This window comes from Electrona antarctica, assembly GCF_951216825.1.
Source record: "Electrona antarctica genome assembly, chromosome: 9".
Classification (NCBI taxonomy): Eukaryota; Metazoa; Chordata; class Actinopteri; order Myctophiformes; family Myctophidae; genus Electrona; species Electrona antarctica.
The window spans coordinates 18,263,416-18,285,257 of record NC_136790.1 but is presented as its reverse complement, the minus strand read 5'-3'; the positions used below and the strand labels follow the sequence as shown (position 1 = coordinate 18,285,257).

At 42.1% G+C, this 21,842-nt stretch overlaps 3 protein-coding genes across 5 annotated transcripts; all 3 read left to right on the top strand.

Annotated features, from left to right (window-relative positions):
* Positions 1 to 1,932: 1,932 nt before the first annotated feature.
* On the top strand, positions 1,933 to 4,309 carry LOC306929595 (uncharacterized protein). 2 transcript variants are annotated; one of them, XM_079510184.1, is made up of 2 exons: positions 1,933 to 2,173; positions 3,319 to 4,309. In XM_079510184.1, the coding sequence occupies exons 1-2, from the start codon at positions 2,074 to 2,076 to the stop codon at positions 4,113 to 4,115; spliced, it is 897 nt and encodes a 298-aa protein (XP_079366310.1). In that variant the 5' UTR covers positions 1,933 to 2,073; the 3' UTR covers positions 4,116 to 4,309. The 2 variants fall into 2 exon arrangements, with proteins under 2 accessions (XP_079366310.1, XP_079366309.1); XM_079510183.1 differs by having other exon boundaries at positions 1,934 to 2,191.
* Positions 4,310 to 5,528: 1,219 nt separating this feature from the next.
* On the top strand, positions 5,529 to 8,106 carry LOC306929661 (uncharacterized protein). The gene is made up of 2 exons (XM_079510284.1): positions 5,529 to 5,843; positions 7,082 to 8,106. The coding sequence occupies exons 1-2, from the start codon at positions 5,732 to 5,734 to the stop codon at positions 7,825 to 7,827; spliced, it is 858 nt and encodes a 285-aa protein (XP_079366410.1). The 5' UTR covers positions 5,529 to 5,731; the 3' UTR covers positions 7,828 to 8,106.
* A 1,462-nt stretch (positions 8,107 to 9,568) lies between these two features.
* zmat1 (zinc finger matrin-type 1) lies at positions 9,569 to 20,534 on the top strand. 2 transcript variants are annotated; one of them, XM_079509465.1, is made up of 7 exons: positions 9,569 to 9,806; positions 12,291 to 12,412; positions 13,518 to 13,601; positions 16,414 to 16,549; positions 16,799 to 17,086; positions 17,434 to 17,524; positions 17,884 to 20,534. In XM_079509465.1, the coding sequence occupies exons 1-7, from the start codon at positions 9,662 to 9,664 to the stop codon at positions 18,905 to 18,907; spliced, it is 1,890 nt and encodes a 629-aa protein (XP_079365591.1). In that variant the 5' UTR covers positions 9,569 to 9,661; the 3' UTR covers positions 18,908 to 20,534. The 2 variants fall into 2 exon arrangements, with proteins under 2 accessions (XP_079365591.1, XP_079365592.1); XM_079509466.1 differs by lacking the exon at positions 12,291 to 12,412 and having other exon boundaries at positions 9,667 to 9,806.
* Positions 20,535 to 21,842: the final 1,308 nt, after the last annotated feature.

The following is a 21,842-nucleotide window of genomic DNA, read 5'->3' as shown; positions in this document are numbered from 1 at the left end:
GGAAGCCATATCATACCAGCTTGGTACAATGAATATACAGAAGGAAATGGTGTCAATAATATAGCCTATATATAAAAACATCAGGTATGCTAGAATGAGAGATTAATTCGGTCCAAGACACTAAAGACTCAACTCTGTCTCGAATCCAGACTAGGCAACATAACCACAACCAGTAAACCCTTTCACAGCAGACTATTTTGAAAGGTTATAGGTAAACACAACTGAGAATAATACTATTAATTGTGTTTCATTTAGGTGTCACTATGTGCCATGATCTTGGGCACCCCCTATTTGTTTGTTTGTTTGTTTGTTTGTTTGTTTGTTTAATTTCACTTACAAAATATTTTAAAATGTTACAAAGTCAATAAAAACATGTGAAGGAGAAAGCCTAAAAACCCTCCAGGGGCTTAAGAAGGCATTCTCCAAGAACATCTAAGATTAATTACATCAACATTGAAAATGCAGATCTATTACAAATAAAAACATCACATCTGTGTTAAGTGAGTGGTGCAACTCTGTGTGGGTGGTTCCACACAGAATGCGCCAGGGTGGCGGTCCGGTTCCGCCGAGCTGCCCCGCGTCCGAAACGGTTGAGAAATGACAGAGTTATTGTCTGGGGATCCATCTACTGTACTGTACTGTCACTGTATATACAGTTAATGTGTGTGTGTGTGTGTGTGTGTGTGTGTGTGTGTGTGTGTGTGTGTGTGTGTGTGTGTGTGTGTGCGTGCGTGCGTGCGTGCGTGCGTGCGTGCGTGCGTGCGTGCGTGCGTGCGTGCGTGCGTGCGTGTGTTAGGCTGCACAACAGTGACACTTGGTGATGAAAACCAACCAACGGCTATTTTCGTGCTCGGACACAACCAGCGCTGGCTGGTTGTGTCCGAGCACGAAAATAGCCTTTGGTTATGGACAGACAAGAAAACAGCAGAACAAATCACACAAATCAGACCCATCTGAAGTGAGTGCATGGTACTGTACTGTACTGTACTGTACTGTACTGTACTGTACTGTACTGTACTGTACTGTACTGTACTGTACTGTACTGTACTGTACTGTACTGTACTGTACTGTACTGTACTGTACAAGCCCTCGTCCCTGGCCTGTGTGTGTCTGTGTGCTATAACGCTATTTTCGTGCTCGGACACAGCCAGGGACACAGGGACAGACCCAGGGACACAGCCACACACATAGCTGTCTATAGGAGTGGTTGCACCAAAAAAATCAAAGTCACAAGACAGTTTAAATTGGCAGGGAAGTATGTGGTGTTTAAGAGAAGAGATTATAGACCTTTCTTGAATTGATGATATGACAACTCCCTTAGATGTAGGCCTACAGGCAGAGAATTCCATATTTTAGAGTAAGACCCTCTGAAGCCTATATTAAACTGAGTTTGAGACGGATAGAGGTCTGAGGTGATTTGAGCTACGTGTTGAGTAATTATGGACCTGAGAATTATACTCAAAAGTTATATATATATATAGGTTGTTAATGGTATGGTCACATATATAACCCCCTATAATAAATTGCTCAATGATGACAGCCGGTCAGCAGGTGGATTCATGAATACCGTAGACAATATTTTAGGCCAATAAATTACAAAAAAACCTACAAAAAGGCAGCCGCATTACAAACATTAAATTCTTTCATTCCAAGTAAAGGCTGCCTGTAAAGCCTCAGTGCACTGTCATGACAATCTGATTCAATGAACCCAAATCCAATGTATTTCACAGCTGCCATTTTGACAGGTAAACACAGCTGAGGATGATAGCCTTAATTGTGGGTGTGTTTCATTTATGTGTCAAGAGTGTGCCAGCATGGACAGCTCCTGTATTGGCAAATGCTGGTACACACACTCATAGAAACACATGAAACACACCTACAATTAATGTTAATTCACTTCAGCTGTGTTTACCTGTTAAAATGGCTGCTGGGTCCATGTTTGAATTCATACTTGGCTGTACCTCTGTGACTGGTAGTTTGAAGGACTGAATCCCGGTTTCCTTTTGGCATTACCTCTTCTGAGAACAGAAACTGTATTAGGCTAAACTGCTATATTTAGTCCAGAAAACAGCCATGGAGGGGATCGCAAAAGGGGTCGTGGCAGCAGTGGAGAAAACCACGAAGGGAGTGACCGATGCAGCTGAGAAGACCAAAGATGCCATTTTCTTTGTTGGTGGGTCCCAGGCTGTTGGTGGGTACTATTGAAATCAATAAGACATTAATGATTCTACCTTTAATCACTCCCTATTCTGGGGGGTTAATCGCCAGAAAAAGGCAATCTACAAGCTTGCAACGTGTCACACTGAGCTTGTAGATCGGGAATTTGTTAAGTGTAGAAAGAGCAGACAAATTAGAGCCAATGGTAAGTTTTTGAGGGTTTAAAAGGGCATGGCATGAAACCTCAAGCTGGTTTTCCAGTTCAGGTATGGCAGATTAAAGGGACACCTCACCCTTTTTGCCAAAAAATATGTAATTTAGAAGATTTAGAACACCTTCCTGGGGGTCTTTATGTGTAATATGTGGTTTTAGCAGTGAGCCCAGTGTCTCTGATGTCATGGACTACAATTCCCATAATACTTTGGTGCACTGCTCCTTGTGAATAGGGGGAGGGGACTACATGTCTCAGTAAGGCGAGCATGGTTCTTTCAGCGGGTTGAGTACAGAGTGACGTAGAGGGTGCGCTGTGGTGACTGGCCCGTCCCTGTGATTGACAGCCTATACCTAACCCTAACCTTAACCTCAGTAAAAATGTACCTAACCTTAACCTCAGTAAAACTATGCCTAAACCTAACTTCAGTAAAACTCAGTGGCTGGGGGTGTTGCCAAGAACCCGGAAGAATGAAGGAACCCGCCGAAGATCCCCCCCCCCCCCCCCCCCCCCCCCAGTAAGACAGCCCTCCCCTATCCACAAGGAGCGGTGCACCAAAGCATTATGGGAATTGTAGTCCAGGAAGGAAGGGAGCACAGTTTCCATGACAACACTGGGCAGCTGGGCTCACTGCTAAAATCCTCAAACTACATATTACACACAAAGACCCCAAGGAAAGTGTTCTAAATTTTCTAAACTTTTAAATGGTAGGACCCAAACAAATTAATAGATTTTCACAGGTGTATCCACTGACTCCAGAGCCAAGGGACACACATTAATGCCTAGTCATCTTGAAGTAGTTAAAACAAATTGAAATGATGACTACCAGTATTAGCTTTTACCACAATTACCAATTGTGGTAATTTACCACAATACATTTCAATCGATTTAGACTTGGCTTTTTGTAGTTATTTTTTTTAAAACTGTGCTTCATGTGCATATTTTGACAGGCACCACAACTAAGGACGGAGTCACAAAGATTGCAGATGGTGTGTCCCAAGTGGGCGGAGTATATATTATTCATGCCAGAGGATTGGTCACAGAGCCGACAAAACCAGAGGAGGCTGCAGCAGTCCAAAATACTGCAGAGTCGCCAGTAAAGGATGCCGCACCTGTCCAGAATGCTGTGGCGTCGCCAGTAGAAGCCACTACACCAGTCCAGATTAATGCAGTCACTTCATCAGTGACGGCCGCTGCACCAGTCCAGAAAACGGTAGAGTCACCAGCGACTTATGCTGCAGCAGTCAAGTCATCAGTGAAGGATGCAGTCCCTTCACCAGTGAAAGACACTGCGCCAGTCCAGAAAGCAGTCGAGTCACCAGTGAAGTCTTCAGTAGAAGAGGCTGCACCAGTCCAGGATTCAGTGATGTCACCAGTGAAGGATTCTGCAGCAGACCCAACTGCAGTGAAGTCCTCTGAAGAGGCTGTGCCAGTGAAGTCCTCTGAAGAGGCTGTGCCAGTGAAGTCCTCTGAAGAGGCTGTGCCAGTGAAGTCCTCTGAAGAGGCTGTGCCAGTGAAGTCCTCTGAAGAGGCTGTGCCAGTGAAGTCCTCTGAAGAGGCTGCGCCAGTGAAGTCCTCTGAAGAGGCTGCGCCAGTGAAGTCCTCTGAAGAGGCTGTGCCAGTGAAGTCCTCTGAAGAGGCTGTGCCAGTGAAGTCCTCTGAAGAGGCTGCGCCAGTGAAGTCCTCCGAAGAGGCTGCACCAGTCGGAGATGCAGTTGCAGTAGAGACTGCTACAGCAGTAGTCTAGAGCGTGGAGGATGCTACAGCATTGCAGAATGTAGTAGTCGCCATGACAACACTGATGCTACTCTACTACTGGTCTACACAATATTTTTGTATATTGTCACTGTTTTTGTGGTGCACTATAAGTGCTATGGTATTATGTATACGTATTTTTAATACCTGGAGATGTTTAATAAAATGACTGAAGCAAAATGACAATGTGAAAGTCTCATTTGCCATTTCCTTGATCAAAGTGTTAAAGTATTCTGCTATGAATTGCCAAAATGTGTGATATTTTTATTTACTAAGTTGAAGTTCAGAGAAGTGCTATGCGCACAAACCTTGAGGTGCCAGAGACTTGCTACAAGAGCTTGAAAAATGTCTGCATTCCACAGGGTGTTTGTCCTTGGTGAAATAAATCAGTTTTATACATGTAAAAAGGGTTTAATAACACTGAGCATAAATTGGCTGTGTGCTTAACCACAATATCCACTGAGCTTTAAATATCAATTTCTCAAATGTTGAGCCTGATCTTTTGTGACTAACTTGACTGTGACAGAAACATCAAGATTTTAATCTTGCATGCTGGGGGTTCCTGGCACAATTTCCAGATGGGTCTGTGGTTGAATTTTGGACTCCTTGACATGGTTTTGAAAAGCACTGTAGATTATCCATACTCAAGACTTTGTGTTTTGCAACTATACAAATTACAAACTTGGCCAGAGTATACATTTCTGTAGGCCTTCATACTTTAACTGCATCAAATAAACTGATCTCATGCATAATGTACTATAATTGTCTAGTTTGCCCAATTATCAAAGCTTTAGAAATAAAACTAGCCCATAATGGAAGTTTGGTTAACTCATGTGTCACTTTTTTATTGGATGCATATCGAGTATGAAGAATACACTCTAACTGTTTAAAAAGTAATCAATCAATGCCATTCAAGAGACTGCTAGGGAAAATGCCACTAAATGTATGCAGAAAACAGCAGTGTAAATCATGATTGGATGAACTTGAAAGGACATGGAGATGGTCACCCAACCAAAAGAGTGTTACAGAGGGTATGGAAAAACGAGTTTCGACTGGACAGGACAGGAGAGCAGCAAGAGACCTGAGTGTTCTGCCCACCGTGCTTGAATAAAATACTGCACGTTAAGGAAAGGAATTAGAGAATGTCGATCTAGTGCAGGAGTTTTATAAGCACACAGAAAGCAAGTATAAATCTAGTAACAGACTAGACAAATTATGTGACATTTTGGAACCCAAATCCAATGTATTTCACAGCTGCCATTTTGACAGGTAAACACAGCTGAGGATGATAGCCTTAATTGTGGGTGTGTTTCATTTATGTGTCAAGAGTGTGCCAGCATGGACAGCTCCTGTATTTGCAATTGCTGGTACACACACTCATAGAAACACATGAAACACACGACACACACCTACAATTAATGTTAATTCACTTCAGCTGTGTTTACCTGTTAAAATGGCTGCTGGGTCCATGTTTGAATTCATACTTGGCTGTACCTGTGTGACTGGTAGTTTGAAGGACTGAATCCCGGTTTCCTTTTGGCATTACCTCTTCTGAGAACAGAAACTTTGTATTAGGCTAAACTGCTATATTTAGTCCAGAAAACAGCCATGAACACATTCATGGAGGGGATCGCAAAAGGGGTCGTGGCAGCAGTGGAGAAAACCACGAAGGGCGTGACCGATGCAGCTGAGAAGACCAAAGATGGCATTCTCTTTGTTGGTGGGTACTATTTTTAAATGTTTTTTGACTGGATTACCAGCCAAGGTGCCTGGACCACTTAGCCATGGCCCAGGCTGTTGGTGGGTACTATTGAAATCAATAAGACATTAATGATTCTACCTTTAATCACTCCCTATTCTGGGGCGTTAATTGCCAGAAAAAGGCCATCTACAAGCTTGCAACGTGTCAAACTGAGCTTGTAGATCGGGAATTTGTGTTAAGTGTAGAAAGAGCAGACAAATTAGAGCCAATGGTAAGTTTTTGAGGGTTTAAAAGGGCATGGCATGAAACCTCAAACTGGTTTTATGGTTTTCCAGTTCAGGTATGGCAGATTAAAGGGACACCTCACCCTTTTTGCCAAAAAATATGTAATTTAGAAGATTTAGAACACCTTCCTGGGGGTCTTTATATGTGTAATATGTGGTTTTATCCCAGTGTCTCTGATGTCATGGACTACAATTCCCATAATGCTTTGGTGCACTGCTCCTTGTGAATAGGGGGAGGGGACTACATGTCTCAGTAAGGCGAGCATGGTTCTTTCAGCGGGTTGAGTACAGAGTGATGTAGAGAGTGCGCTGTGACTGGCCAGTCACTGTGATTGACAGCCTACACCTAACCCTAACCTTAACCTCAGTAAAACTATACCTAACCCTAACCTTAACCTCAGTAAAAATGTACCTAACCTTAACCTCAGTAAAACTATGCCTAAACCCAACTTCAGTCAAACTAAACGCAGTGGCTGGGGGCGTTGCCAAGAACCCGGAAGAACGACGGAACCCGCTGAAGATCCCCTCCTCGCCTCAGTAAGACAGCCCTCCCCTATCCACAAGGAGCGGTGCACCAAAGCATTATGGGAATTGTAGTCCAGGAAGGAAGGGAGCACAGTTTCCATGACAACACTGGGCAGCTGGGCTCACTGCTAAAATCCTCAAACTACATATTACACACAAAGACCCCAAGGAAAGTGTTCTACATTTTCTAAACTTTTAAATGGTATGACCCAAACAAATTAATAGATTTTCACAGGTGTATCCACTGACTCCAGAGCCAAGGGACACACATTAATGCCTATTCATCTTGAAGTAGTTAAAACAAATTTAAATGATTACTACCAGTATTAGCTTTTACCACAATTACCAATTGTGGTAATTTACCACAATACATTTCAATCGATTTAGACTTGGCTTTTTGTAGTTTTATTTATTTTTAAACTGTGCTTCATGTGCATATTTTGACAGGCACCACAACTAAGGACGGAGTCACAACGATTGCAGATGGTGTGTCCCAAGTGGGAAATGGTGGAGTATTTATTGCTGCCAAAGGATTGGTCACAGAGCCGACAAAACCAGAGGAGGCTGCAGCAGTCCAAAATACTGCAGAGTCGCCAGTAAAGGATGCCGCACCTGTCCAGAATGCTGTGGCGTCGCCAGTAGAAGCCACTACACCAGTCCAGATTAATGCAGTCACTTCATCAGTGACGGCCGCTGCACCAGTCCAGAAAACGGTAGAGTCACCAGCGACTTATGCTGCAGCAGTCAAGTCATCAGTGAAGGATGCAGTCCCTTCACCAGTGAAAGACACTGCGCCAGTCCAGAAAGCAGTCGAGTCACCAGTGAAGTCTTCAGTAGAAGAGGCTGCACCAGTGAAGTCTTCAGTAGAAGAGGCTGCACCAGTCCAGGATTCAGTGATGTCACCAGTGAAGGATTCTGCAGCAGACCCAACTGCAGTGAAGTCCTCTGAAGAGGCTGCGCCAGTGAAGTCCTCTGAAGAGGCTGCGCCAGTGAAGTCCTCTGAAGAGGCTGCGCCAGTGAAGTCCTCTGAAGAGGCTGCGCCAGTGAAGTCCTCTGAAGAGGCTGCGCCAGTGAAGTCCTCTGAAGAGGCTGCGCCAGTGAAGTCCTCTGAAGAGGCTGCGCCAGTGAAGTCCTCTGAAGAGGCTGCGCCAGTGAAGTCCTCTGAAGAGGCTGTGCAAAGTGAAGTCCTCTGAAGAGGCTGCGCCAGTGAAGTCCTCCGAAGAGGCTGCACCAGTCGGGGATGCAGTTGCAGTAGAGACTGCTACAGCAGTAGTCTAGAGCGTGGAGGATGCTACAGCATTGCAGAATGTAGTAGTCGCCATGACAACACTGATGCTACTCTACTACTGGTCTACACAATATTTTTGTATATTGTCACTGTTTTTGTGGTGCACTATAAGTGCTATGGTATTATGTATACGTATTTTTAATACCTGGAGATGTTTAATAAAATGAATGAAGCAAAATGACAATGTGAAAGTCTCATTTGCCATTTCCTTGATCAAAGTGTTAAAGTATTCTGCTATGACTTGCCAAAATGTGTGATATTTTTATTTACTAAGTTGAAGTTCAGAGAAGTGCTATGCGCACAAACCTTGAGGTGCCAGAGACTTGCTACAAGAGCTTGAAAAATGTCTGCATTCCACAGGGTGTTTGTCCTTGGTGAAATAAATCAGTTTTATACATGTAAAAAGGGTTTAATAACACTGAGCATAAATTGGCTGTGTGCTTAACCACAATATCCACTGAGCTTTAAATATCAATTTCTCAAATGTTGAGCCTGATCTTTTGTGACTAACGACTGTCGGAAACATCAAGATTTTAATCTTGCATGCTGGGGGTTCCTGCCACAATTTCCAGATGGGTCTGTGGTTGAATTTTGGACTCCTTGACATGGTTTTGAGAAGCACTGTAGATTATCCATACTCAAGACTTTGTGTTTTGCAACTATACAAATTACAAACTTGGCCAGAGTATACATTTCTGTAGGCCTTCATACTTTAACTGCATCAAATAAACTGCTCTCATGCATAATGTACTATAATTGTACAGTCTAGTTTGCCCAATTATCAAAGCTTTAGAAATAAAACTAGCCCATAATGGAAGTTTGGTTAACTCATGTGTCACTTTTTTATTGGATGCATATAGAGTATGAAGAATACAACAGTTTAAAAAGTAATCAATCAATGCCATTCAAGAGACTGCTAGGGAAAATGCCACTAAATGTATGCAGAAAACAGCAGTGTAAATCATCATGATTGGATGAACTTGAAAGGACATGGAGATGGTAACCCAACCAAAAGAGTGTTACAGAGGGTATGGAAAAACGAGTTTCGACTGGACAGGACAGGAGAGCAGCAAGAGACCTGAGTGTTCTGCCCACCGTGCTTGAATAAAATACTGCACGTTAAGGAAAGGAATTGGAGAATGTCGATCTAGTGCAGGAGTTTTATAAGCACACGGAAAGCAAGTATAAATCTAGTAACAGACTAGACAAATTATGTGACATTTTGGAGATTCATTCTTTGTTTGGAGGGAGGTAAAGAAAGAAGTAGGAAACAGAAGAGAGGAGATCACAATTAATGACCAGATTGAGAGTAGAGAGCATAACCCAAGGACTGTGTGAGGCTGAGCACTGTCAGGAATTAGAAACAGTGGAGAGGTGATATACCGTCTTTGAAATATAATGTCACATATGGAGCATGTATGTTCTGAAGAAAGGAAGGAATGGATATGATTGAGGGAATGGAGAGAGCTGGGTTAGCAGGATTAGGAATGAAGGGAATATTTGAATGTAGATGTAGTGGAAGTGCACGGGCAGGGAAAGAAAGAACGTTTTAGAAAATCTGATCATTTTCTAAAAAAGAACTGTTGGGAAGAATAATAATGATAGATTGGTAGTGGGAAGATGTAGGAGTTAAATAACTACAGCAGATGGCAGTAATGCAACGCAATGGATGCAAGCTGCCGTTAAAACCCACAGAAGAAGCGGAATTCCAGACAGCCACTCATAATAACTAGGGAAAGATGGACGCCAGTGTTGTCTGCAGTCCGCAGGCTGCTGAGCCTTACGCTGATAATAACACTATTATTACTACTGCCCCTAACGCGGCCTCGTTACGAGACGCTTGCAAAGTAATAAACACTAACATAGATAGTGCCCAGAATGAAGGTGAGTTTACTTAGAATGCGAGAAAAAGAAGAAAAAAAACTAACGAGACGTCTACTGTCAAACCTAGCGATGCTAACGTTAGATTTCTAGCTAACTGGCTAGCAGTGCTAGCTCCTTAGCTAAACATGCTAACGTTAGCTAGCTAGCTGTCTTGTGTAATTGTGGGGGTTCGTGGAAAACTCTTATTTCTCCAACTTCAACCAAATCTACTTCTGACCTACTTAACATTTGTCATTGTGACGTGTTCAAAAAAATACATTTGTCGTTTTTCACAATTTGAAAGCCGGTTTTCTTTGGCCCAGACCAAGCTGCTAACTTTAGCCTGCAGGCTACACTGTAAAATCCTGAGTTTTAATTTACAACTTCGAGGATGCTTTCGGCCCCATGTTTGCACTCCCAGGGTGAAATGAACACTCAGGATTTTACTTTGTAGTCTCAGTCAACTCAGTCCCAATGTCAGGTTGTTTGGCAGGCAGCTGAGCTGGCCCCTTTTCTCAGAATACCTAGAATGTAGGTATAGTTGAAAACATGAAAAAATAACATCAAGGTGTGTTTAAATGTATCATCTGGCATCATCAGGATTTCATCAAATTTTGCCAATGAAGAAATTGTATTACTGAGTGCATCTTTTTTTTTAGCATCTTCCTTTTAATTCAGTATGGCATCACACCCCAAAGTCAGTGATGAAGCAGCCTTCATTTGGTGCACTTATTTTAACAGTGCCACAACATTCCAAAAGTGGTTTAATCTGTTGTGGTCAATCATATTCATGGTATTTGCTTCATCCTAAAATGTAGCTTATTATTTTCTAGAGAATGAAATCAGGGATTTGCCCGCTAGTTGAAGTACAGATATGAAGTAATGTTTTACAGAGCATAAGGCACTGGATCAGTTTGACTTATAGTTTACAACAAGTCGAGTGCTTCTGTGCTGCGCTAACATATCAAAACTAAATGTTTGCCATTCACACAAACCACAAGATAACTTCAGTTATCATGTTAGTTTCTACTGTGTGTGGTAAGTACAGTATTTACTTACAGGAAGGTTATGTGAGGATGTTTTCTCTCTCTGTGTGTGTGTGGGTGTCTGTCTAATTGTAATTGCAGATGTTGGTTAAAACAGCCTTTACCTCCAATGTACATGGTCGGGACAGTAGAAGCCTAATATTTACTGATGTATGTTTAATTTCAAGTAGTTTAACTGTCCATTCTGTTTATTTGTCCCTGTATCGTAAAACAAAACGATGGGAGTCAAAGTCCCTATTATAACTATGAAGCAAATATGATTGACAGTTCTGTTAACTTGATCACCCCATTTAGCTTTCTCCATAGTTAACAGGGAATGTGCGCTTTTAGCCCATTTCAAACGGCAGCCTGTCTGAATCTACAAACACCTAAATCCTGACATTTTGGTTGCGATCTAATGTGACACAGAGGTGTTCCCAGCTTGAAAGGTATAACAACGTATAGGCGTTCCACTCGTTCTCAAACCTTTTCCATGTCATGGACCCACACAATAATTTGGGCACAGACCTCCATCAGAAAATAATTATTATATTGTTTATTTTTCTGATTGGGGGCCCCCATTCAAGATTTGGGCGGTTGTTAAAATGCTTTGAAAATATTCCAAACTTTTCACATTTTGTTAAGATGTTTTGAAAATAGCTCATTTGATGCTAATTTATATGAACAAATTTTGCTTTGAGAACCACTGGTGTACAGTACCATTACAGTTATCAGTTTGAGGGGGAGAAAAGCCAAAAGACTTGATATTTGAAAAAAATCGTATTGATTTAGAATGAATCAATTTTTTTCTTGACAGGAATAAATGTACATGATCTAATAAATTATTCATCATAGATTAAATTACAGCATCGTGAAGCCTTTGGGGTTATGAAATAATTGTTTGCATAGCCTAATAATTCAATGAAGGACGAGAAGACGGGATTAGACTGAAAACGTTCCTTTAATTGAGGAATTTAACAGTCCTATATTTTGTGATAAAATGTAAATGGTTTTCAAGTTTTGTTCTGTTCGGTACAAAGTGTAGATAAGGGTACACAGATTCTTGGAAAACAATCATTGTGTGACCAATTTTTCAAGACTATTCAGACCTACACATTTGATAAAAATCCCCCCCCAAACACACACACAATCATATACACTGCTAATATACATGTATAGATTTAAGCTATTCATACGTTATTGATGAAAAAGTTTGAACACAAAGTGGTCAAAGGAATTCCTAATATGTTAAGTTAGTAGTTGAAATACACCTTGTGCTATGTGACCATGAACTGTTGCACAGTAGAATCCTTTATTAATTTATCCATTCTGTAACTCCAAGGAGTGTACGAATGGAGCCAAATGGATCCTTAGATTCCTTACAGGTCCATTTGCTTCCATTCTTGTACACTCCTATCGTTTAATGAACACTCAGGATTTTACCGTGTATTCACTGTGATACTGTTTTGTATGTTGACAGTTTCTAGTGCCGCCACAGGAGACGGTGAGCAGGTGCTCCTGAAGGGTCTCCTCACCGATGATTACTGCCATGTGTGCGAGGCCATTCTGCTGTTTGAATCTCAGAGGCTCGCCCACTATGAGGTGGGACACTGTGAGCTAGCCTAGGACTGGGTGATATGGCTTCAAATCAATATCACCATTATTTCAAACGAACGTCTATTTTCACTATTCTTGCATGCCACCCAGTGTTGTTTTTGGCAGCAAAATTAGATTTTAGTTTTAGTCATAGTCTTTTGAATAGTTTTCATATAGTTTTAGTCACATTTTAGTCACCTGGAATGATTTAGTGTTAGTCTAGTTTTCAGCAAGCAACCAAAATTGTAAAATGACTTGTACTGGATCTCTTGTCCACTAGTCCCTTCCTAACATTTTAGTCTAGTTTTTATTTGTTGACGAAATTGTCAGTATATTTAGTCTCAGTTTTAGTCATCATAGCTTAGTTTTTATTTAGTTTCCATTTAGTTTTTGTCAGTGAAAAAAGGTAGTCGACGGACATTTTTTGTCTTAGTTTTAGTCGACGAAAACAACACTGATGCCACCTTTGCACTGTATTATACAGGGGCTTAAGTGGCTAGTAATCAGACTTAATGGTTTTAGTCATTTCAAAGGAGCTTTATTGTCATGAGAAAACACACGTTTACATTGCTAAAGCAAGTGTCAAAAAATAACAGTTGAACATGGGGAAAGTATATACTGTATACAGTTGGAGGGTGTTGTGTACAGCATTGTGCAAACAGCTATGTCACATTGCGTCGTTATATACATGTTATACAGGGTATAGTGTTTTATTAGTCAATTATAGCCTATATCTATTTGTTGATATACAAGACATTTTTGACAGAATTATCACAAACAAATCTGCTTCTCGATGAATCAATTAAGCCTACGATTAAGGTGGCTAATTGATTCAAAAATCTCTGTTTCGATATATGCATGTATAATTGAGTACTATAGACGTAATTATCCATAATGTATAAATGATGGATAAGGTGTCAGGACAACGAGGCCTTTTCGTGGAGGGGTCAGAATACATTTTGGACTTAGACTGTTATTCGTCTATAATACTCAATTGTCCAGCCATACTATGAGCATTTGTTAGAAATCCATTGCAGATGTTTTGTCCTTGTGAGTATATAACCTGTAACGTAGGTACTGTAACAATCCTTGTCTCCTGTTGCCTGTGTAGGGTAAAAAACATGCCCAGAAAGTCAGGCTGTACCTGCATTCCAAGAGAGCTGAGAAGATGAATAAAGACTCTGTTGGCTTGCAGGTTTGTTTGATTGATCTTTGATTGATTGATTGAAAATTGTATTAACAGTTTGCAGAATTACAGTACATTTCAAGCACAAACTCAATACAAAGGCTGTTAACTGTGAGTGGACGACCCAATTAAGCATTACACTTGTTTACAACAGGGTCCACCATGTTCAATTCATCAAAACATTTAGAGACGTACAAATAGACACTTCTATATAGACAAAGAACAGTACAGGAATTCATCATAATGGAGGTAAAAAGGGAAAAGAAACGTATACAGTGAGGGGAAAAAGGGGGGGGGGGGGCGGTGGGGGGGGGGTTCAGATTTTACGGGGGCCAGTTTCGAATTGCAGCCATCCGTAGGTGCCCTTTGAGAGCGGTTTTGAAGGAGTCAAGGGATTTGCATGTCTTAATGACTGTTGGTAGGGCGTTCCACATTTTGGTGGCATAGGAGCGAAAAGAATTTAGTCCCTTGTTTGTGCCGAATCTGGGTTGAACATGATTCGTTGCACTCCCTCTGGTGTTGTGGGTGTGGACTTCGTTAACATTAAGGAAGTATCTACACAGGTACATGGGTATCTTGGTGGAGTATCGAATCTTGTGGACCAGACCCATTGCAAGATGCTGTACTCTGTCGCCGACCCTAAGCCATGCCAGTCTGTCAAAGTGGGCAGGGGTGAGGTGGGTTCGGGGGGTGAGGCCAAGTAGGAGCCCGACCAGTTTGTTTTGGGAGGTCTGGAGCCTGGTTTTAAGGGCCTTTGAGGTGCTGTGGTACCAGGAGGTGCATGCATAGTCAAAGAAGCCTTGTACAAGGGCTCCTGTTAAGGTCTTCAAGGTGTTTTTGTCGACCAGTGAGGAGATCCTGTAAAGGAATCTTGTTCTTTGGTTGACTTTTTTGATTACGTTGGTGGCCATTTTATCACCGGAAAGATTAGCCTCCAGGATGGAACCTAGGTAGGTAATTTCATCTTGTGATAACATTGTCACCCACTCTAACCAAGAAGCCATTTGCCTTGCTGAGATTACTAATAGATCCAAAGAGAATGGATTCAGTTTTTCCCAGGTGTAAAGATAGTTTATCAGCGAGCCAGGTGCAGATTCTACCGAGTTCAGAGCTGAGGGCATTTTCAACCTGCAGTTTGTCCCTGTCCGAGACCAGCAGTGCCGAGTCATCTGCGAACAGGAACAAGTTGCAGTCACAAGCTGAAGTCATGTCGTTAACATATTTTAGGAACAGTAGAGGCCCTAGTATGCTTCCTTGTGGAACGCCACAGCTCACTGGGAGGGGGGGGGACAGTGTTCCGTTCACTTCCACCATCTGTGCTCTCCCCTCCAGGTAGGATTGCATCCAGCTCACTGATGTGCTATCGAAACCAATTCACTCTTCGCTAAGTCCCACCCAAGCCCGTTGTTGGCCAATACCACGTTAGCGACGGTTACTAAGGTAGGATACTGGTCACGCTTGCATGCTGGTCAAATACCTGGCTCTCATAGACTTCCATTGTAACGGGGAAACAGCTCTCAAAGTCAGTCAGTTAGCACATAAGCGAACACAACAAAAGCTGATTCTGACAGTTTATGACATCAGGAAAACTCATGCCGTTTTATTTTCGTCTTTTGATAGATTTATAAAGTAACTATTTTGGTTGGAGATATACAGTGAAGCGGTTCTGGTGTTCCCAACTCTCGTTTGTAAACAAGTCGCCATGCTGTTTGAGATGCACCCAGCTGCAGTCCCAGACATTTCTCCTAAAGTGTCTCCCTCAAACACGTCCAAAATTGTGTATGGTGTTTGCGACAAGTGGACGAGATCAAATACATTTGTTTACATCCAACGGCCTGAGACCGAGGCTACTTCAGAAGTGTGTGTACAGATTTGGACCAATCGGATCGTTTTGTAGGCAAACCGGAACTTCTTTCCACACAAACTTGTCAGGGTTGCCAGGTCTGCTTATTTCCCGCTACTTTTGGCTTAAGGCTAATAATTAGTGTATGCAATACATTACCAAAACATTAATTATCATAGACATAGGCCTACATAGTATTTATAATGATAAATGCATACAATCTTTTTATTATGATTATATATGGTCACATTATTGTGTTTGTTTTGGCTTGTTTTTCTTGATTTGGCTTTAAGAGTTGGCTTGTTTTTGGAGGTGGGTTGGCTTATTTCTCTCACACAATGTGGCAACACTGAAGTCAAAACAAAAACAAAGACAACGTTGACATTTTTTATTAAAAATAAAACCGCATGAGTTTTCCTGATGTCATAAACGGTCAGAATCAGCCTAGTGTTCTAAAAGAGTGACTTTGAGAGCTGTTCCCCCGTTACAATGGAAGTCAATGAGAGCCTATTTTTATTTCTAATATGTACTATTAAACTGCACAACGGAGCGAAATAATCCATGGAACGGACTAGTTTGCTCATAACAAGGTAAGAAAACAAACCCTCTTTCTGAGGTCCACACATGCTGTACAGCAAATATATTTATTGACACTGCTTAAACATTTTGACCAGCATTGCAAGCGTGACCAGTATCCTACCTTAGTAACCGTCGCTAACGTGGTATTGGCCAACAACGGGCTTGGGTGGGACTTAGCGAAGAGCTAATTGCTTTTAGCTTGTTAACCAGTATGGAGTGGTTCACTGTGTCAAAAGCCTTTTGGAGGTCCAGCATGACCATGCCGCAGTATTTGCCAGCGTCCACCTCTTGTTTGATGTGGTCGCTCAAATATCATATATGGTCGCTCAGATCAACCATATATGTTGTCTTTCCCTCGTTAAACCAATTCTAATCTGTGCCTTTAATTGTTTTCAACAGAGGACACTGGCTACAGACAAGGATCGTTTCTGTGAGCTGTGCAACATGGTGTTCAGTTCCCACGTGGTGGCTCGCTCACACTACGATGGCAAGGTCCATGCCAAAAATATGCGCAAACAAGGTCTCCAACCCAAAGGCAAGTGCAGGTTGAATTCATTTCTACTTTAATTGACATCATATCATACTAGGCCTATTGGGAACGATATAGGACAACCACACATATTCCACGCATTTATTCTAATTTGACTTAATACCGTACCAGCACATCACCTAACCCCATGTATTGTGTAGTTCACACACACAGTGGGGATGATGGGTGCTGTCACCATGTATTGGACGTGGCAGGGCACACCTTAACGTCCCCCTTCCCCCATTGCATTTATAGACGGCTCATTTCTAAAGAACCTGCAGGAGATGGCAGCTCCGTCGTCTCTGACCCAGGTTGTGGACCAGAGGTTTGCCAGAGATGCAGCAGAGTCCCCGGACCCTGCGGCCACCACCACTACGTCCACCTCAGAAGTGGATCTCAAGGACCCCAACAAGTACTGTGCCATGTGTGCTGCCTCGTTCAACAACCCCCAGATGGCCATGCAGCATTACAACGGACGCAAACACCAAAGGAATAAAGCCAGGCAGGATCTACTCAAAGAGCTGGGAGAAGACGCCGAGCAAGGTGTCCAAACGTATATGATTTAGTTTTAAGTCGGTGGTTCTCAAATCGGGGTTCTGGGACCCCCAGCGGTCCTTGAGCGTGTTCCAGGGGGTCACCAGTGGGTTCTGGGACCCCCAGGGGTCCTTGAGTGTTCCAGGGGGTCACCAGCCAAATTGGTTAATATAGCATCAAAAACATTTTTACAAATTTAACCCTATATAATTTGTAAAAAAAGAAAAAAGAGCACCACTGGTTTCAAAGTAAAAGTAATGCACTGTATATAGGTGAATGAAAAGTAAACCATGTGAAAGTGCTTGAGGATTTTGTTTTATGTTTTCTTAAGCCCTCTGTTTCTGTCCTGTGTCTAGGCAACTCCCTGATGTGTCAGATATGCAGCGTTCAATTCTGCTCGGTGGAAATGTTCCAGGCCCACATGCAGGGAAACAAGCACCAGACCAAGTAAGCTCAAGGAAATTAACCTTCAGAACCACTCATTGATAAGGTGCAATTAGCGGAGCAATTCTCAGTAATGCCAGTCCCATGTTACTTACTAGTGTAGTAAGTGTACTAGTGTACTCAGTCAGTAGAGACAGCAGAATAAGGTGTTAAGCATTGCAGAGAAGATATTTCGTGGCCACAACCCACATACTGTACTGTGCTGCTCATCCATAAGGATGTTCCTTATGAATGGGGCACCATTTTAAAAGGGAAATAAACAGGCTTTCCAATGGTATAAAAGGTATTGCCAAGAAGCGTTGTTACAGCAGTGGCGCTAGATTGAAAGTGCTTAACTCCTGTTGATGCTTTATGTCCACCAGGGAGAAGAAGGTCAGCGAGCTGCACAAGTCCCAACCCAAAGTCTACCACTCGTATGAGGACGAGCTGGCCAATTACATCCGGGTCCAAAAGGCCCGCGGACTCATACCCAAGACCAGCCTCCCTCTAGGCGACAACAGGCAAAACGAGGGAGAGAAGGGAGACGAGGACGAAGGTGATTGTCTGCAACCCACCAATCTGAGGCCAATTCTCCCTCCTTCGTGCATCCTCCCTCTTCCTCTCCACCCAGCCGTGCCGTACTACCCGGGGGCAGTCTGGTGCCCTCAGTATCCAGGCCCAGAGACAAAATATAGTTATCGCGGGGAGTCCTTCCCCACCGATGCCCAGGTCACGGGTCACTGGTCACCCAGGTCAGAGGTCACAGGTCACTGGTCACCCAGCCTCGCCAGGCCCAGGCGGCGGAGGCGCAGGGAACGCTCAAGCTCTTCGTCTTCCTACACTAGCTCCTCTTCCTCGTCGTCTTCCTCCTCCTACAGCAGCAGCAGCACGAGCAACAGCGAGGACAGACGTCACCGGAAGAGGAAGAGGAAGATGATGATGCTGAGGAAGAGGAGGGGAGCGAGAGGAGAGGAAGGTTCGGCCGAGGAGGAGAGGAGGAGGAGACGACGAGCGAAGAGGGCGAGAGGCGACTCGGAGGAGAGGAGAGGCCGGGGGGGGGAGGAGGCGCAGTCCGAAGGTGAAGAGAGGAGGAGGCGGAAGAGAGAAAGACAGAAAAATCCCAGCAAGAGCAGGAGGCCAGAGGAGGAGCGGTTGCGGGGGGAGGAGGGCGAGGAAGAACGAGTGGATATTAAGGCTGAATCGGTGGAGATGGCGGACGAGCTGGTGGAGGACAGAGACGGGAGCGACAGGCTTTTGGCATCGACCGCTGAGAGCGCCGTACATCACAGCGAGAGAGAGCAGGCCAAGACCATCAAGCCCAAACACAGGAAAGAGAAGAAGAAGGGGAAAGTGGACACCAGGACAGAGGAGGAGAAGCTATGGGACGAATCCATCCTTGGCCTGTGAACTCCAGTTGCATACCTGCTTTAAAGGGATATATTTCACTTTCAAGCATGTTCAGGGTCATGTTAACATCTACTCGGGCTTATGTGAACACCCCAGACAGTCTTGATTCAGTGTTTAGATATTTGATACTAATTTTTATCAGACATGCCCCCATACTATATAAACCCATAGCAACTTCAAATTCCATTTGAACCACGATAGATTCTTCAAAAGCACCCGGTGATCCGAGGCCATTGTCTGCATCCAGGTGACTGATATTGGCCTTCTGCATGAGCGGAGGTAGTGTTTTATTTTTGTATTGTTTATAATATGTTTGGGAAACAATTTAATATTAATGAATGAAATATCCTCTCACATTAGAAGGATAATTATCAGTCACCAGAACCAAAGACGGGTGTTTTTGAAGAATCTATCATGGTTAAAATGGAGTTTGAAGTTACATTGGGTTTGTACAGGAAGGAATAAAATATCTAAATACTGAATCAAGCAACTTAAAACTGTGGGGTGCTCACAAAATCCGGAGTAGATGTTAAAATGACCCCAAACATGTTTAAAAGTGAAATTTCCCCTAAGGGTTGTTTAGGCGTAAACACAAAGTTAACGCAACGCATGACATTTCAGAAGGAAGAAAACAGTAACATTTAAAGCTATATTAAGTTAATAAGAACTATATGCACCGATAACATAGGAAAGACATCATATTCAGCAGGCATGCTAGCTGGCTAGCCATGTTTTGTTCTTTTTTGTTATGAGTGAACTCATAGCTCAACTCAGCTCATGTTGAGGGTGAAGTGTCTTACAATGTACTGCATCTTCCCACATGAGTATACACTGTAAATGGCTGGTATAATTATCCAACACACAATATTAGATTTTCTCATGACTGAGGCAGTCACTTCTTGTCTCCCAAGTAATATAAAGACATTTTCAGTCATGCCACTGTGTTCCTGTGATTTCATGGCTTGTGATCCCTATAACACCCTGTGGGTGGTGCTGTTGTATTTAAAACTCCCAACTTCAAAAACCAAGAACAACCCTGAGGATTTGTCTGTAATTGAGAGTTTTGTGCACTTACACAGCTCAGATTCACATGATTTATAGATGAGGCTCTTGGGAACTATCGGGGTGTACTAGTGCAATGTTAATATTTCATGCAAGTGTTGAAAAGCCTGTTTTATACAGGTAATACTTTACCTTAATCATGCATACTTTTATATGACAACACCAGAGTGAGATGCTATACACAGTTTTATTCACATGCAAGTGTGAATGTGTTTGCAAATGTGTTTGCAAATGTGTTTGCGGTTAGCCAGGTGCAAGTGTTAAAAATGAGGACACGCATCACACTTAAAATTTCATTTTCAGATGCATGTAATGCATAGCAATAAAGTGAATAGCGATAGCTGGAAGTGGAACCGTAAATGTTTTTTTATTTTCTATTTATAAGAATTTGGGTCATTTCTTGTTTTTTTAGAAATGAACCTTCTAAACTATGGAATGTATGATTCATATGTGGTGTCGTCTTCCACTGAGATCCTTCATATCAGACTTGTTCATAATCAGTGTCCATGCTATGGCCTGTTGAGACAGGAGTACCATGTTGTAATAAATGTCTGTAAAAAGAGAAGCTGGTGTACTATTTGCAAGGTTGGTAAGAAAATATATTAAGTCTTTTAACCCATTTTGACCTGAGATCAGATTCTAAAAATGTCTTCTACATCCTGACAGTTTTCTGAAAAATCTATGTTTCTATGTCAGTCGTTCTTTGCTTTTTCAAAAATAGCAGACCTACAAGCTCGTAGCGCGCCACTCGGTGGCACGCTATGAGCTTGTAGATCTGCTACTTTTCAATAACATAATGCTTACACCAAAAGGGGTTCCCGCCCAGAATGGGTGGTCCCACTGACTGGAGTTAAATTTGGAGTCGGGTTTGTGTGAATACAAAACAATACACAGACATTTAAAACTATAACAGATGGAATACACAGACATGTAAAACTATATAACAGATGGAATACACAGACATTTAAAACTATAACAGATGGAATACACAGACATGTAAAACTATAACAGATGGAATACACAGACATTTAAAACTATAACAGATGGAATACACAGACATTTAAAACTATAACAGATGGAATACACAGACATGTAAAACTATAACAGATGGAATACACAGACATTTAAAACTATAACAGATGGAATACACAGACATGTAAAACTATATAACAGATGGAATACACAGTCCTCAACATTGTAAAGCTCATGATGAAACAACGCGGCAGATTGCATACATTCATAAGAAAGGCTGGCTTACTCATTTTGCCTCGTAGTGGTGAAAAGCAACTAATTACATTTACTACTGTACATAAGTACACGTTTTAGGTATTTTATATTTTACTTTATGCAGTACTTTACATCTCAGAGGCCAAATTGTACCTTTTACTCCTCCACAAGTATATTTGAGATGTAGCTTTAATTAACTAGTTGCTTTACAGATTTATAATATTAATACAGGTCATTCATTAACTGCATCAAAGCAATTGAAACCAACCCAACCTTGAGCTGCAACATGAAAGTGTTAAACACATGAATGCAGCATTACTAATCTGTATGAGCAGTTGTACGTTTGGTACCGTAGGTATATTTTGATGCAAGTAGGTCTAGTTTTATTTTTAGTAACATTTTGAAAACTTTTAACTAGTTGTTTCTACCTTGTGGTAAAAAGATACATTTGTTATTGCAGGTTAAAAAAACTAAACATCTTCCTCCTGTAGCCAACAGTATTGAGTGACCTCTGACCTGAAAGAAAGACAGACCCTTGGATAACAGTGGGTGAGTTAAAGGACCGGTATATTATACTTTATTCTACTCAGTGGTGGAAAGTAAATAAGTACTTTAACTTAAGTACTGTACTTAAGTACAATTTTGA